Source organism: Hemiscyllium ocellatum, chromosome 7, assembly GCF_020745735.1.
Source record: "Hemiscyllium ocellatum isolate sHemOce1 chromosome 7, sHemOce1.pat.X.cur, whole genome shotgun sequence".
NCBI classification, from domain to species: domain Eukaryota; kingdom Metazoa; phylum Chordata; class Chondrichthyes; order Orectolobiformes; family Hemiscylliidae; genus Hemiscyllium; species Hemiscyllium ocellatum.
In genome coordinates this window covers 89676079-89693652 of record NC_083407.1, presented here as the reverse complement: position 1 = coordinate 89693652, position 17574 = coordinate 89676079, and the positions used below count along the sequence as shown (strand labels likewise).

Genomic DNA, 17574 nt, shown 5'->3' with positions numbered 1-17574 from the left:
GTTCGAAATGCTCAGGCCAGTCAATACCTACAGAGAAGGGACCAGAGTTAACATTTCACATTGATGACCCATCAGAACTGGTTAAAATTCAAAACATGATAGGTTTTCAACAGGTAGGAGATGTGATTGTAGGAAGAGAGAATAAAAAGGCAAGTCTGTCACAGGGCAGAAGACAAAAGAAATTAAATGATAAGCATTGGTGGCGCAAGATCAAAAGGCATGGCAATAGCACAGGTCTGGTGAAAGATGCATCAATCTAAACTGTCAGCTGTTTTTCTCTCCACAGATGTTGCCAAAACTATTGAGTATTTCTTGCAGCTTGTACTTGTTGTTCTGTGGTTGGATCTGTCTTGCATTCAATGCATATTTTCTAAACTGAGTAGCTGATTGAAAATGTAATCATATGTCATAAAGAAGCTGCTTTCACCAGGGAAAAAAAAAACTTTCTTACCTTTGATGCCCACGCAAACTCATTTTGGGTTTGTCCTCGTTGGATTTCCTCTTCCCCATTTTTCATGGCTGATTTACTGTTATCCTCTTTGTTCTGCAAAAAATGATCTTCTACTTTGTTCTTTATTCTACCACCTCTAGCTCGATAATCAGCTAAAAGCTTTGACAAGCTTTGGTTACTTCCTAAGGAATGAGTTATTCTGGTACTTAGCAGATCATGAGTTGGAAGAATTTGACTGCTTTTTGCCTGCACATTGCCATTAAGACTCTGAAGGCTTGTCAAGTCTTTTAGTAGCTGTTTCTTCCTTCTGCATTCTACTTCTTTAATATCTTTGTGCAAGAGAGGGGACCAATAGACTTGTTCTGGGAAGTAATCTCTTGTTGGACACTTCATACCTTTCTCCGTTAACAGGAAAGGCTCTTTGAAAGTAATAAAAGGAGATATACAAAGAATGACATCCTTAAGTTCCTGCTTGAAGGCAACAGAGTAGGATTTCAACCTGTCTTCTGAGGAAGTAACATGTTCAGTAATGAACAGATCGGTATCATCCTGAAGGGGATCACGGAAACGTTTAGGCCTGTTTCCCATAGATGGTTCAGAGTCATGTAAGAATGCACGGTACGTGCCTGGAGGCCCTTGGTCTTTCTTACTTTCAGATAACATGGAGTCTAATACAGGTGCGTGGACAGAAGATGTCAAAGGAGGGTCAAGAAAAGGTGTCTCGAAATCCGGAGGGGCCAAATCAGGTGTGGGACCCTCAGGTTTTACAAAAATGCTGTCCCTAGAAACACTTCTTCTCAATGGTTTCTCTTCTTCACAAAATGTGTTATGTTTTGGATAATCAAAACTGGCAGTTGAAGCAAACTCAGATCCCAAGGAAATGTCTTCAATTGGACCATCAGAGTCTTTGGAAAGACTGCCAAAGTTTTCGTCAGTAAACAAGTCCAGCCCATCATTTTCAGCAGTCTCACCATCAATAATGGAATGAATTGATCCACTTTTAGACAAACTTGGAGGCATAGCAAACTCATCCATAAGAAGAGAAAGCTCCAGCTGAGAATGATAAGCCACACAGACCATGAATATAATAATTTCTTTCACTCTTGCTAACTCATATTCCGAAGCACCCCTCAGCTTCACAGTACAGCCTAAGTGTTGGGGACAACCTTCAAAAAACATGAGTGTCTTTATGTGACCTAGGTGGAGAAAATACAAATAAATTAATGATGTGTCCAAACTGTCTGTTATGTTGCAAAGACATCCACATAAACATGCTTCTAACCAGCATTTTTTAATCCTGACCTGATGCAATTTGCAATTGCATTTGATGACTAGTTTTCAAAAAAATTGTTCAGGGTGTTGCTTTTTGCCAAACTATTAAAGTAATCCAGTATGAGGCCTTTCATTATGGGTCAAACTGTCTCCTTCCATACTGTAAATTCTATAATTCTGTGATTCACAGCATATTGAAAAATTACTCAGTATGCCAGGCAGAATGGGAATTAAAGTAAGATCTGGGACAATGTCACATTCCATTATTTTCTATATTGGCAGTTTATACCAAGGTTTGGAAATACAAATAGTCCCACCAAATAGTGAAAATGCTGGTTTGCAGACAGAATCAACTGATTAGCAAATAGTCTGCCCCAAAAATTCCCTTATAGAAAGAATGATAAATTGTTATGTCTATTTTTGTCTTGCAGGACTGAATATTTTTGCTTTTTTACAAACAGAATGATTTTTAATTAAGAGCATCGTAGTTTTCCAAGAACAGATGATGATAATACATTGAGCTATAATAATCTCCCAATAGTACCCTGAAGTTTAGTCAAATTTTTAATTATTTGAAACTTTCCCAAATTGGCAAATGAATAAAAATTCAAAAAATGGCTTTGCAGACGTTTATTGCTCGAAAGACAGCAACATAGACAGAGAAGTAGAACTTTGATTCAATATCTTGTCTGTGCCTAGTTATCTGTAAGACCACTAACTTGGCAAGATATTAAAGATGTTAAGTTAAAAAAGTCCTATTTAATGTAATCATACTCTGAAAGGGGTATGTGATTTATGTGTGCATATGCATGCAGGTGGTGAAGGACAAGGGCGGGCACATTAAATGAGTGAAAAGAAAGGCTTCATCGCCACAACCTTCTAAGGTGAAATGATGACACCACAGAACTCATGCAACCACAGCACATGTCCACCCTCAGAAGAACAGGAAAAATGATCCTGTAGAAATAAGATGCAAAATTACTTACCATTAGGTAGTTGGAATGGTTGAAGGAAAAATTTATGGCATGTTCCAAGGCGAGGCTTTGTAAGAAGTTGATCCATTGACATAACCAAATCACCCTGCGTAACACGACTCACTTGCTCTAGCACTTGCTATGCACAGAAACAAACAGGATGATCACGGTCATCAATTTTCATAGAAATAAACCTTGACACTATGTACACCACACACATTTCTCCCCATTAACAAAATGATAATAAATTATAAATTATCTGCTAATTTTGATTTTTATTTTGCTTGTCAACCCAATCAGTGGTTCAGTGTGTATGCACAATTCACTATATTGTCCTTAGGTTAGCCAAAGGAAATTCAGCTAGATCAATAATGTTTTTTCCAAATAAAATTTGAAACAATGCCAGTGGTATTAAGATTGCAACATATGAATTGCTGTGAAGTTCTTCAAAATGCCACTGAAAAAGATACCGCACAATAAAAGGAATCAACTTTACACAAATTCAAAATTTGGGGCAGCACAATAGCTCAGTGGTTAGCACCGCTGCCTCACAGCACCAGGGTCCCAGGTTCGATTCCAGCCTAGGGTGACCATCTGTGTGGAGTTTGCATATTCTCCGTGTCTGCGTGGGTTTCCTCCGGGTGCTCCGGTTTCCTCCCACAATCAAAGATGTGCATGTCAGATGGATTGGCTATGCTAAATTGCCCATAGTGTTAGGTGCATTAATCAGAGGGAAATGGGTCTGGGTGGGTTCTTCGGAGGGTCGGTGTGGACTGGTTGGGCCGAAGGGCCTGTTTCCACACTGTAGGGAATCTAATCTAAAAAATCTCTGAAACGCTGATTCAAACTAAACATATTTTGAACACCTACATAGCAGTTGATTTCCTTCATATTAAACAAAAGCATGAACCATATCAATTTGTATATGTAATGTATTATCAAAATGTCAAAATGTTAAATGCTGACTGACAAAGTTAGGAAACTTACTGGTTTTACATTTATCACTAAGGTAATTCCATTTTCCAGAAGCATATCTTGAGCAATACGAGAAACAGTCTTTTCTACAAGAACCAGATTTGGTCGAACATCCACTATTCGCTGCACATAATTCTTCAGAAATTCTCTTTCCTAAGTACCACAATCAGGATAGCAGTTATTCTGTGAGTTATAAACTACATACGATTAAAAGATCAGAAAACCAAAATGAACTTTATGCAATATAATGCAACTAACTTGCATCCAAATGCAGAGTAGTATTTAGGAATACATAACAGCAGTGACTTACTTTCACAAACAATCTTTAACACAATTTAAAACACATACCTGTAGGACAATGGGATCTATGCATGTAAACTTCGTCTCCTCTCGATACAGGTATTCAATGGAGCATTTCAACAGCAGAATCTTTGGATTTTTTATGTGAGGATTCATCTGGGTAATTTTAGGACAATAGTTGTATTAAAAGAATAGAAAGGAGCACAAATATTACAAGTAATGAAGTTTTGAACACAAACAGTAATTGGTAGAAGACTGAAATTTCACTGGTACCTTTTTATGGGCTATGTTCTTGGTACAAACGAACCCATTAACCACTGCAGAATCAAATTTTTTACCACCTGGTATCTGAAAAGGTGAAAAACAAATGTTGGGGTACATTTCATATTTAGTAGACAAATCCATTTTGTTCTGAGGAAAGGTCACTCAACCCAAAATATGTTAACTCTAATTTCTCTCCACAGATGCTGCCAGACAGGCTGAGTTTTTCCAGCAGTTTCTGTTGTTGTTTAGATCTATTTGTTATTCGAAATTGAAAAGATCATTTTAAAATTAGTTTTATCATTAACCTAATTGAAAAGTGCATACAAGATTGCATTTATGATTTTATTATTTACTCAGTACATAATATTTGTTATGAACATGGAACATTCAGGTGCTTTTAAACTATTCTCAATGTAGGAAACATGGCAGCCAAGTTTTGCATAGCAAATGCATATAGACAGCAATGTGGTTATGACAAAATTATTTTCTTATGTGATGCTCATTGAGGGATATTGTCCAGGGCATCACGGATTCCACTCTTGAAATGGTGGCATGGGATCATTTAGGTCCATAGATGAGGTCACAGATAAAGGCAGTTGACTCATCTCAGAGCCAGCACTTCCAATAATGTTCACTGGAGCTAGAGTTTTGATTTTTGTCCTCAAGTCCTGAAATGTGACTTAAACACAGAGCCTTCTGACTCAAAAAATGCGCAACCCATCAAGCTACAGCTGACAACTAATAACTAAAACTAAAACAATTACAGGTTCCAGCGAGTAGACTGATTTTTTGTTTTGAATGGTTTGCGATGACATGAATTTTTGTAAACAGTACACAGCTTTTAAACCAATGGTAATATGCATGTATATTTTGTTATTAATTCACCCATGGGACACAGGCATCCCTGGTTAGCCAACATTTATTCCCCATCCCTTGTTACCATTAAGGTGATGCTGAACTACCTTCTTGAACTGTTATAGCTAGACCCACAATGTCACTAAGGAGAGAATTCCATGGTTTTGACACACAACAGTGAAAGAACAGCAATATATTTTCAAGTTAGCATGTTGAGTGGCTTGGAGAGGAACTTGCAAGCCACTCAACAGCAGGTGGTGGTGCTCTCATCTGTCTGCTGTTCTTGTCCTTCTAGATGGAAGTGGTTGTGGGTTTGGATGGTGCTGCATGTGAGGCTCACATTCTGCATTTAATACCTTTTTAATATGAACAAATTGGCGGATATCCATGTCATCATCATTGTTCTTGACATCTGGACACACAGTCTGTACAACCTGGCGGACCACAGGAACAATTATGTCTCTCCAGGACAGTGAGAGGGACTCACTATATAACAGTTGCTGCAACAAGGCCATCATATGGCCATGGTTAGCTGAACTGGATGTGAAAATTATGATAGAAAATAGAAGTCAATGAATATTATCAACCAACAGATACAATAAAACTATTAATTTTCAAATTTTCCATATTCTTACTGCAATGTAAATTTAAACTGAAAACTGCATACATCAAAAGCAAATAAATATTAAAATTACTTTCCAATATAAAATCAGAATTATGCTTAGAATGTAGCAATTATTAAAGTAATAATAATACAAACTCTAGCTTTCAAAATAATACATAAATGAAGAGTTTCCTGAAAACCTAAATGTCTGTGAAAATAGAAATGACAAGAAATGGGCAACTACAAATTAACAATATTTTTTCACATATAGAGGGACTAAACCTTCACACAAATTACTTATTGCTTACCAATTTTAAATGCTTGTTTGATTTCTTTATATTGACCTCAATTTAAATTGACTGCAAAGTTGATATATACTTAAAATCCCCAAGAATCAAGATAGAGCCAACACTGGGTGATTCTTTGTGAGTTCTCTACAGCAGATCTTATTCTCACACTTCCTATAACCATTCTGCACTTTAAACTCTAAATTCTAAGGCCGTAAAAATTACTAATCATGTTTTTGCTAATGTTGATCTTGCTTTGTGCACTTCTAACCTTGTATGCCTCACTCTTTCTAAGCACCCCAAGATTGGTATGTCCTTGTTTGCTATGATCTGCCCGGACTGCTTGCAAAACAAAGCTTTTTGTTGTACTTAAGTACATGTGACAATAATCAATCAAATCAGAAGTTTGCTTTTCGACTTATTTCCACACCAAATGTGTTAGCAAAGATTTTAAACAGTGTTTTGTGTGTTTTAGATATAAAAGTTGTATCAAATAACAAAAGATTACATAATTTACCAGAGGAGGAGATTGCATCTATTATTACAGTCTGACATTGAACAATGCAAGCTTTTATTTGGAAAACTTGGATTATATGCACTTACAGTAATCTCTCCATTGCTTGTTTCTCGCCATTTTCTTCCCGAAGATGTTCCAGGGAACTGTGATGCCAACCAAGTGGAGTTAAGAGAAGATCTTTGGATTTTTCCTCAACACGACGATTAAAGAGAGATTCTGGAGATGTGGAGAAATAACTTAAAACATATGTTGGAAGGAACAATCAGAAATGAAGATCTTGATTCTTATTCCAGTATATTTTAAATTCACCCAATATTCAACATCAACAAACAGATTAAAATGGTGATCATCACATTGCTGTTTATGGCAGCTGGCTGTGTCAAAATTAGTATGTTTTCTATATTAAACCAATAAGTACACTTCTAAGTACATCAATGGTTGTAGTATTTTGGGATGTCTGGTGGTCATAACATTTTATGCCAAGACTTTGGGGTGCTTTAAAAAAAAGTGTTTTAACAAATTGATTATCTTCAAAGCACAGTCAGTCAGTTAAAAACAGTAGTAAATAGTGTAAAGTCAGTCAAACAGCAAATAACCAGATTACCAATGTTTTTGCTGATGACGATCTTTGATATACTAAAAGAGATTCCTTAAATGGGGTTCCAAGATTGTACTTTCTAAGTGAATGTAATCACAGGAATGTCTTAGCTTAAAAAAAAACAAGAGGCACTTTATTTGGTATTAACCTAAATTAATTCCAAAATTTTGGGATGAACTTAAACTTTCTGTCTCAGAGGTGTGTAAACTTAATAGATCAAACTCCTACAAGTAAAAACGAACAATGTACCTTGTGAACCTTACTCATGTCTTTCAGCCACTTAAGGAAAATTCATATTCACAGTTATAATTCCCTTGAACAAATCACTCTGTAATATGATTCTTTATAAGTGTTATACCGAAATGCTTACTTACCTTTAATAAAAGCATCACTTATGCCAATAACCTGTTGCACTCCATCTTCAGAAACTAAGAACTCTGGCAAAGAATATAATTGACATGGGTTAACAAGTTGTAACACTAACAGCTGTACATTTGTCATTCACAGCATGCAAATCCACACACCCAAATATTTCTAGAATTGAAATCAGCATTTTATTTAAATAATTTGTTTATATTAATCATGCAAAAATACAAAATACTAAACCATTAGTCTTAGCTATATACACCAAAATGAACTTTTTAAAACTAAGGGTTGTGTGCAAAAGTCAGCAATCAAACAACAGACAGAGGAGACTAGACAAAACTTGATACAGCACAACAAGATGAGAGAAGACAATACCATAATCATAGATGCATGTTTCTTAGCAAATTAGGGTGCCTTACAACAACAATTACATTAGCTTAGGGAGACTGAACTACAAAGAAACATTTGAACAGCGGCAGTATCGTGATTGTAAGTGAATGTAGTGACTGCAGTTCAAACTGTCAAGCCAAGAAAGGATGAAAAAAAGATGAACATAAATACGGCACAAAAGATCATAATGTGAAGGTATCCAGCATAGCAAACAGAAAATGACATGTCATTTCAAAGTGCCAGGTTAGTCACCATGCAGAAGCTGGCTGCAAAGCATTTTAAAAATGATTATCATGCACAAATCTGGAACAAACTACAGCACCAAAGATTAAACTACTTTTTTTCTGGAGGGACTAATGATAAAGCGGTGGGCCAAGGGAGGAGGCAGCAAACAAGGGGAAAAATAATGTGGACTGTTTTATTGGCAAGCCAAGGTGCAAAGCCAGTCCAATATTCACAGGCTTAAGGTTCACTCCTTCAATTAAAATAAAACATTTTTTTAAAAAAAGAGATTTTCTTCAAAGTAAATCCTGCAGTTCAAAATGCTAAACTAACCATAAGATGTCAACTACTGATTCACCTTCAAATATACTCTGTCTTGGGTATTATCTTCACCCAAACCACTGGAGTAAAGAACTAAACTTCAATCCTACCACTGTCTCCTTCATTGTCTTTTATTCTCCCTTTCATACCTTTCTGATCTGCTGGATGTGTTGGGACATACGGGTACTTGGAATGTTTCTTGATATGAAAGTTGACATTGTCCAGTTCCACATTTAGGCTGATAGAAGCTGCAGAGTCGCTGTCCATGACTGACTGAAAACTGCTTACTGATGTACGTTTGCTAGGGCTGGAAAAGCCTGTAAAAAATGACGACGACTGTGTTCGTGGAAATTCAAGCAAAGCACTTTCAGCTTATGACATGCAAATTGTGTAGCAAGCCATGTCATGGCTCTTTTTCTTAAACGTTTAACCCCAAACCACTTGGTATTCAATTCCGAATCCATTTGCTGTGATCCAATGCAGTCTGTATAGCAGTTGTGATGAATCTATGGCAGAGGTGCCCAAAATTGCAAGTGGTTAATTTGAGTGAAAAGTGACATCACAATTTGCCCAAGGTATTTAGCAACAATCCAAGATTGTTGCAAGTTGAAATGAAGCCATACTCACATCTGAAGTTTGTTTATCAATTGGCTTCTACCTTAGACAAATTCTCATTTAGGTGACTCTGCACAGCTGACTAGTATGTTAAAGTTAAATGACCTAGATCAAGGAGAGATAATACTGTAAAGTGAGTAGTGAGCAGTCTCATTGATATTGACACACAAAAATCTGGTAAGTCTACATTTTGCCACACAATGGCAAAATTTCAAAAAGATTGACGTTGTTACATAAAAAAAGTTATGTAATTTCTGTGAAAGATTATCCAGCCGAAAATAAGATTTAAAATGTCATATAAACATCCACATCTGCTTTCCCAAAGCTGTGGAGGGTTTTCTCCCCCGCAATACTCCACAATGCTCATTAAACGTTTAGCCAGTGTATGATGTTTCAACTACAATTTGCTTTACCACATGTAGGACACACGTCCCATATCAGCTGGAAAACAGCTTGCTATTATAAAGCTATTCCTTTTGACTAGTTCAGTTTACCAACTTTCCACACCTCCAAAACACAAAATTCTCATGTCAAAACACAAAGCATTTTTATTCATCCACAGGAAATGGATTGTTGCTGGCTTTACCAGCATTTATTGCTGATCCATAATTGCCCTAAATAGGTGGTGAGCTGCATTCTTGAACTGGTGCAGTCCTTGCGATGTAGGGACATCCTCTGCACTGTTAGGAAAGGAGTCTCAAGATTTTGATCCAGCAACAAAGGAACAGAAATATAGTTCTGAGTCACAATGGTGCTGGACTTGGCATGGAACTGTGTTATGTTGCTGTTTCAATTCAGCTGTTATCTTTGTCCTGTAAGTGGCAATAGTCATGGGTTTGGAAAGTGCTGTTGAAGTAGTGCATCCTGGAGATGGTACATGCTGCTGCCATTGTGTATCGATAATGGAGGGAGTGATGTTGAAGATTGTGTTCAGAATACCAAAATCAGGCAAACTGCTTTGCCCTGGGTGATGTTGAGCTACTTGAGTTTTGTTAGCTCTACGTTTATTTAAATAAGTGGATACTATTCTATCACACTTCTGACTTCTACCTTGGAAATGTAGGTCAGGCAATTGGGAGACAAGGGAGTCACTTAACACAGTACTTCTAGCCTCTGAATTGCTCTTGTAGCTGCAGTATTTATAAGGTTAGTCCAGTTTCTGGTCAGTGGTGGGGGCGGATTCAGTGATGTTAATGCCATTGAATGTTAAAGGACAATAGTTAGATTCTCTCTCATTGGAGATGGCCATAACCTAGCACTTATTTGGTATGAATGTTAACTGCTAACAGCCCAAGTTTGTATGTTATGCAGCATATGGACACCATCTGTTTCAAAAATCTGAAGATTTGCAAACCGTGCTCAATATTATACAACCAACAGTCAACATCTGTAATTCTGACCTCATGATTGAAGAAGCAGGTGAAAATGATTAAGTCTAGACCACTCCCCTGAAAAACTCCTGCAATGATGCCTTGGGATTCTCATCCAAAATCCACAGGGAAGAGCTTTCCCAATTCCCATGGGCTCGTTTTGTTTGGGATCCTCAACTGAATGGTTTCTTGATAACAAAAGGCAGGCACGATCACCACCTCTGGTGTTCAGATCTTCCTGTCCATGTTTGGGCCAAAAGGCGGCATTGGGATTAGCAGCCAAGTCACCCTGGCAGAATACAAGCTGAGTATCAGTGGGCAGGGTTATTTGTTTGAAAGTGCCACATTTTAGCACTGTTGACAAACCCTTCCAGCAGATTACTAATGATCAAGAGTAAACTCATAAGACAGATCCAACCTGCTCTAAGTTTTGTGAACAAGACCTATGAGGCAATTTTCCACATTGCCAGATGTTAGCATTGTAACATACTGGAACAGCTTGGCTAAAGGTATGGTTAGTTCTGGAGTACAAGTCTTCACTCCTATTGCCAGACTGTTATGAGAGCCCTTAGCATTACAATATCCACTATAACTGCACCAGGTTAAATTAATAGCTATGGTTTATATTTTAAGTTTAATCAAGAGACATATCTCCAAAAACATATAATCAAGAAAGAACCTGCTGTACTCACTAATACAGCCTTCCTCTTGGACAGACTTAAAACAACAAATAACTTATTTGATTCTGTGCTGTGAACTTCGCCCAAACCGGTTCCTCCTAGATTAGTTGTGAAATTCACTGTTTGTTAACTTTCCCAGATGCACTCCGATGTCCAGCGACACATGAATTCAAAAACAGCAAAGGCAGTAACTGTGCAGGTTCTCTCTCTCTCTCTCTCTCTCTTCCCCGCCCCCCCCCCCACCTCCCGACCTCCCACCCACCTCCTGCACTGCCCTCACCATGTGCTTCCTTTGTCTGCTCTTCTCCATTTTAAAACTACTGTTGTTTCGACTTTGGAAAAACAAAGTTACAAAACAATGCAACAGCATATAAAACAATAATTACTGCTAGTGGAATTCAAGGAAATCACCTCCAGAACCTAAAATAGCTCATGGAATAATGGGAGAATTAGCCATTTGGATAGAGAACTGGCTCAAAAGGTAGAAGACAGAGGTGGTGGAGGGTAGTTTTTCAGACTGGAGACCTGTGACCAGTGGAGTGCCACAAGAATTGGTTCTGGGTCTTCTACTTTTTGTCATTTACGTAAATGATTTGGATGCGAGCATAAGAGGTACAGTTAGTAAATTTGCAGATGACACCAAAATTCGAGGTGTAGTGGACAGCGACGAGGGTTACCTCAGATTACAACAGGATCTGGACCAGATGGGCCAATGGGCTGAGAAGTGGCAGATGGAGTTTAATTCAGATAAATGCGAGATGCTGCATTTTGGGAAAGCAAATCTCAGCAGGACTTATACACTTAACGGTAAGGTCCTAGGGAGTGTTGCTGAACAAAGAGACCTTGGAGTGCAGCTTCATAGCTCCTTGAAAGTGGAGTCGCAGGTAGATAGGATAGTGGAGAAGGTGCTTTCCTTTATTGGTCAGAGTATTGAGTACAGGAGTTGGAAGGTCATATTGCAGCTGTACAGGACATTGGTTAGGTCACTGTTGAAATATTGCGTGCAATTCTGGTCTCCTTCCTATCGGAAAGATGTTGTGAAACTTGAAAGGGTTCAGAAAAGATTTACAAGAATGTTGCCAGGGTTGTATGATTTGAGGTATAGGGAGAGGCTGAACAGGCTGGGACATTTTCCCTAGAGCGTCGGAGGCTGAGGGGTAACCTTGTAGAGGTTTACAAAATTATGAGGGGCATGGATAGGATAAATAGACAAAGTCTTTTCCCTAGGATCGGGGAGTCCAGGACTAGAGGGTGAGAGGGGAAAGATATTAAAAAAACCTAAGTGGGTGGTATGTGTATGGAATGAGCTGCTAGAGGATGTGATGGAGACTGGTACAATTGCAATATTTAAGAGGCATTTGGATGGGTATATGAATTTGGAAGGGTTTGGAGGGATATGGGCCAGGTGCTGGCAGGTGGTACTAGATTGGGATGGGATATCTGGTCGGCATGGACAGGTAGGACCGAAGGGTCTGTTTCCATGCTGTACATCTCTATAAGTCTAAATGTCCACAATTCACGACTGTTTGTAGCATCACTGCAGAGTTTATATCCAATCTTTTGTTTGTGAAATTGCTCAGCCCTGTCGATTGCTTTATGCTTCCACTGTTTGATACCATGTAGTCTTGTGTTATAGTTTGACCAGTTTGTCATTTCATTTTTAATTGCTAATTTTTAATGCTAATGGCATGCTCCTGCACTCTTCATTGAGCCAAAGTTGACCATTCAGCTTGACTAGGCAAAAGTGAGGACTGCAGATGTTGGAGATCAGAGTCTAGATTAGAGTGGTGCTAGAAAAGCACAGCAGGTCAGGCAGCATCCAAGGAGCATGGAAATCAATCTTTCGCGCAAAAGCCCTTGATGGTAATGGTAAAGTAGGGACATGCTGGGACAGGAGATTGCACTTATGGCTGAATGCAATTCTGCTGTTGCTGATGGCCCACAATGCCTCATAAATGCCTAATAAATGCCGAATAAATGCTTAAGCTTTCTTGCTACATTTATTCAAAGTCTCTCCCATTTGGTATGGTGGTTGTGCCACACAACACAACAAAGAACATCTTCAATGTGAAGATAGGACTTTGTCTCACAATGACCATACAGTGGTCACTCCGATTGATAGTATCAGTGATAGAGACAAAACTGTAACAAGTGTTATAGGTGGTTTCCCTCATCACTTGCCACAGAGCCATTCTCACGAAGCTTGAAATACTCCAGAGCAAAGCAACACATTTGATTTTTTGATTGTGGTGCTATTCACTCACTCCATTGTAGATGCTCAGTAGTAAGTGTGTGCTATCTGAACGATGCATTGCAGAAATTCAGCAAGGGTCCTTACACAGCACCTTCCAAACACATGACCACTTCCATCTGAAAGGACAAGGCCAGAGGTTATATGGGAAGATTACCATCCACAAGTTTCTCTCCAAGCTACTCTCACCCAGGCTTGGAAATATATTACTGTTATTTTCATGTTGCTGGGAAAGTCCTCAAACTCCTTCCCTAATGGCATAGTGGGTTTACCTACAGCACACAGACTGCAGCACTTCAAGAAGGCAGCTTAGTGTCACATTCTCAAGGGGATTAGGGAAAAGCAATAACAGTAGCTAGCCAGCAATGCCCACATCTCTCAAAATAATTTTAAAAAATATCTAGCAGTCCTTACGGACTTGACCAGCTCAGTCAGTAGCAGTGCTTCTAAGTCACTCTTGGTGATGGACACTGATGTCCCTTACCAGACTACATGATGCACTCATATCACAGTCAGTGCTTTCTCCAACTGGTGTTCACCATGAAGGAGTACTAATTCATCAGGGAAGCAGTAGATGGTTAACTGAAAGAGTTTGGTTTGACCCGACACCATAAGATTTCATGGGGTCTAGAGTCAACGTTGAACACTTCCAAGGAAACTCCTCTCTGACTGTGTACCAATGTGCCACCATCGTTGGTGAATCTTCCTGGTCGTGGGACAGGACATACTTAGGAATGGCAATGGTCATGTTTGGTACATAATCCACTATGTCAGGCTATTGCTTGATTAGTTATATGGGACATCCTTCTCAATCTTGGCATCAGACTCAGATGTTGGTAAGGGGTCTGTGTAGGATTGATGGGTGGTCCATCCAGTTTTATTCATTTTCATTAGCAAAGTAAGTGTGCAGAATACTACGTGTTGGAAAAGGGCAGGATGGTTTCAATTCCAAAATCAAACTTGTAGAAATAGTTCTGTTATAAACAAAAATGTTTCATAAATCCATGGTAAAGCAACAGAGCACTTAATTATGAAACTTCTCACAACTATGACTGGAGATAAAATATGAATACACAATGTATAAACCAGCACACATTCTCAGTTTTGAACAACCTCTCACCACAAACAAGACTTAAGTTACAAAAGAGGAAATAGAATGCAAGGTATACTAATTTCATGACAGATTCTATGCTACATTTGAAATAAAATTTGCCTGCAGACTGAAATAATTTTGTGACAGAAGGAGTGATTTGAACTCTTGGCTGCACTGTAAACAGACCATGACAAGTGTGTAGATTGTGATGGTTCTTAAAGTCATTTGTGCTTTTGATGTACTTTCATATTTTAATAATTTTTATTTTTAATATATTTTAATAAATAGAATATACCAATCAACACATGAGACATGGAGTCTTATTAATTCTGCACAGATATAATATTGGAAGTGGAAAAAATATACAACTAAAAAAAAACACAAGCACCACACACCAGAGTTAGAATTTAGTAATGAACAGCAAACATACATACATATGTACAATGTTCAAGCGCCAGAGCTGCCATGTTTGGCAAATGAGTTAACTTTTAAAAACGTATATATAAATAGATGAACTTTTAAAACATTTTATGGAATGGAGTATATAAAATATAAATGTATTACCAAAAGAACATAGTCAATGGACATTTGTTCAGTCACAAACAAATTCGTACAGGTACACAACACGGATAAACATTTACAAAACAGCAGTGTTACCAGACCTCAAGAAATCAGCTATGGTATTTTTTTGTTGTCGCCTGTTTTACTTTTTGACTTTCCTGACAAATGTACCTCTTGTAGAAAACTGCTTTAAGGAACTTTCCTTCATCGAGAAGTGAACACAATGTGTCTGGTGCCTTCTGAATCCACCCAGGTGAGGAATTCCTTACTATCTTCTCAGCACCACAGCACAGTAGGAGAACAGGGAATTAAACTGGGTCCTCTCTATTCCTGTCTCTGTCCATTTCTGCTTTATAATTCCAACAGATCAAGCAGCATCTCTCCATTCCATTTCCATGGTTCAAAGTTAGATTTATCATGAAAATAGACGGAGCCTGTAATAATTCACTGCTATCTGTTAGTCCTTTGTGCTGCTGAAGTCTAATGGACTTAGCTCAGATCCTTTGCTACTCATTAGAAAGCCCTGTCCTCTTAAGAATAGGGAGGATAAGCACAACTTACTTACAAAGAACATTGCCGCGCACTATGTCCTAATTAGCTATATTTAGAACTGTGTAAGTTTGGTGTGTTCCTTCCCTTCTATTGCAACAAACTAAAAAGTGCTTAGTTTCATTTCATATTCATATATTAGGTAAAGTCAATTACTATGAATATTGCAGCAAAGTGTGACTGCAGGTTAGATAGTGGTGGGGAAACAGTTTGAAATGATGGAAGAACCTTCATCTTCAACTCTGATCAATAGATCATTACTACTGATCAGCTTTGTCGAGGAAAAAAAGTACAAAAAGGGTGTCGGGGAAAACTGATCACAATACCACGATGCAGGAAAACAGTTCTTTACTGGCCAGTAGTCATACTATTGGGCAGATCATAAAACAAAAAACGACTGAAGCATGTATCAAAAGCAAAGTAATGATCATGAGAGACTTCAACCTTCATTTAGTTTGGTCAAATCAAATTGGCAAAGATACTCTGGAAGAAGAGTTTATAGAATGCTTTTACAACAGCTTCCTAGAACAATGCCAAAGGAACCAAAACAAGAGACAAGTTATTTTAAATCTTCTATAGTCTAATATGGCAGGGTTAACCTCAGTGAAAGAACCCTGGGAAAGTGTGATCATGAAGCAATTAAATTCCACATTAAATGTGAGAGTGACTCATCGAAGTCCAAAACAAGAACAATAAACTTAAACAAGGCCAACTATAGAGTTATGAAGTAAAATTTATAAGGCAAATAGACTAAGAGGCCTCTAAAAAACCATGAGAAGCATTTCAAGGATGATTCAAAATGTTCAACAAAGATACGCTTAACGTGAAAACAAACATTCAGCAAAATTAGTGGATGGGAGATTTTTAGAAAGCAGCAAAAAAATGACCAAAGTTTGATTATAATGCAAAAAATAAGAAAACAAGGTAACTAGCCAGGGATATAACAAATTCCAAGAGCTTTGACAAGTATGCACACAGAAGAAGAGTGACTCAATTAAGTTAAAAATCACACAACACCAGGTTATAGTTCAACAGGTTTAATTGGAAGCACACTAGCTTTCGGAGCGACGCTTCTTCATCAGGTGATTGACAATCATCTGATGAAGGAGCAGCGCTACGAAAGCTAGAGCTTCCAATTCAGCCTGTTGGACTATAATCTGGTGTTGTGTGATTTTTTAACTTTATACACCCCAGTCCAACACCGGCATCTCCAAATCATGTCAATTAAGTTAATATTTCACAGATAGAGACAGGATAATTATCATGATAAACGAGGAAATGGCAGAGATGCTGAACACACATTTACATGTCTTCAGCAAAAGACCAAAAACAACATACCAAAACTACAGGGTAACCAAGGAACTAATTAAAGTGAGGAATTTAGAAGTAATTAATACCAAAAGTGGAAGAAGAAGTACTACAGAAATTTAAAGCACCAAAATTCCCAGGCACTGATGGCCGATATCACAGCCAGTTAAAATACACTGTTGCAGAGATGTAATTTTCTAAAAATTCTGTAGATTCCAGCAGATTTAATGTTACGAAATATAACACTCATTTGAGAAAGGAGAGAGGAAGAAAACAGGGAATTTTAGGCCTGTTAGTATGAATAGCAGGGTAGACGAGAAAGCCAGGCAGCTTCAAGAGGTGACGAAGTCAGTGTTTTGGGTGTAATCCTTCTTCAGGACTGAAAGTGGGTGTAAGGGGAGCTGCAGATAAAAGGGGTGAAGGAGGTAGGGTGTTGAGGTGGGGATAGGTGAACACAGGTAGAGGGCATGGTTGGTCTCTAATCAAGGAGAGCAGGCTCAGGATTATAGGCTGCTAGGCTGGCTGATAAAAAAACTCATTCTACGTGGTGTAACTGGAGTGAGATAGAAAAGGTTATTATAATTGAGCACATCATGAAAATGTGCTTTGCCAGTTTCTCAGAAGAAGCACCTCAAGTGTACTCTGATTATTTACAGAGTAAAACCAAAAGCCCTTCTGCTTCTCCCTTCATTTGAGGCAAAGAATTCAGCAAGAACTACACTTTTGTAAAAAAAAAATGCTGTCTTTATCC

At 38.1% G+C, this 17574-nt stretch overlaps 1 protein-coding gene across 5 annotated transcripts in view; it reads right to left on the bottom strand.

Moving 5' to 3' along the window:
* Window positions 1-17574, bottom strand: part of pikfyve (phosphoinositide kinase, FYVE finger containing) — a 154231-nt gene that overhangs the window by 51353 nt on the left and 85304 nt on the right. For 3 of the 5 annotated variants that reach the window (XM_060827485.1, XM_060827484.1, XM_060827486.1), the window contains exons 12-20: window positions 8546-8713; window positions 7472-7534; window positions 6586-6715; window positions 5448-5628; window positions 4246-4320; window positions 4021-4128; window positions 3685-3825; window positions 2710-2836; window positions 452-1647 (exon numbers count right to left, since the gene is read on the bottom strand). In XM_060827485.1, coding sequence (XP_060683468.1) covers window positions 452-1647; window positions 2710-2836; window positions 3685-3825; window positions 4021-4128; window positions 4246-4320; window positions 5448-5628; window positions 6586-6715; window positions 7472-7534; window positions 8546-8713 — 2189 coding nt within the window. Of the gene's footprint in view, window positions 1-451; window positions 1648-2709; window positions 2837-3684; window positions 3826-4020; window positions 4129-4245; window positions 4321-5447; window positions 5629-6585; window positions 6716-7471; window positions 7535-8545; window positions 8714-17574 lie in introns of those variants that run through there. The other 2 variants (XM_060827488.1, XM_060827487.1) reach the window with 2 other exon arrangements.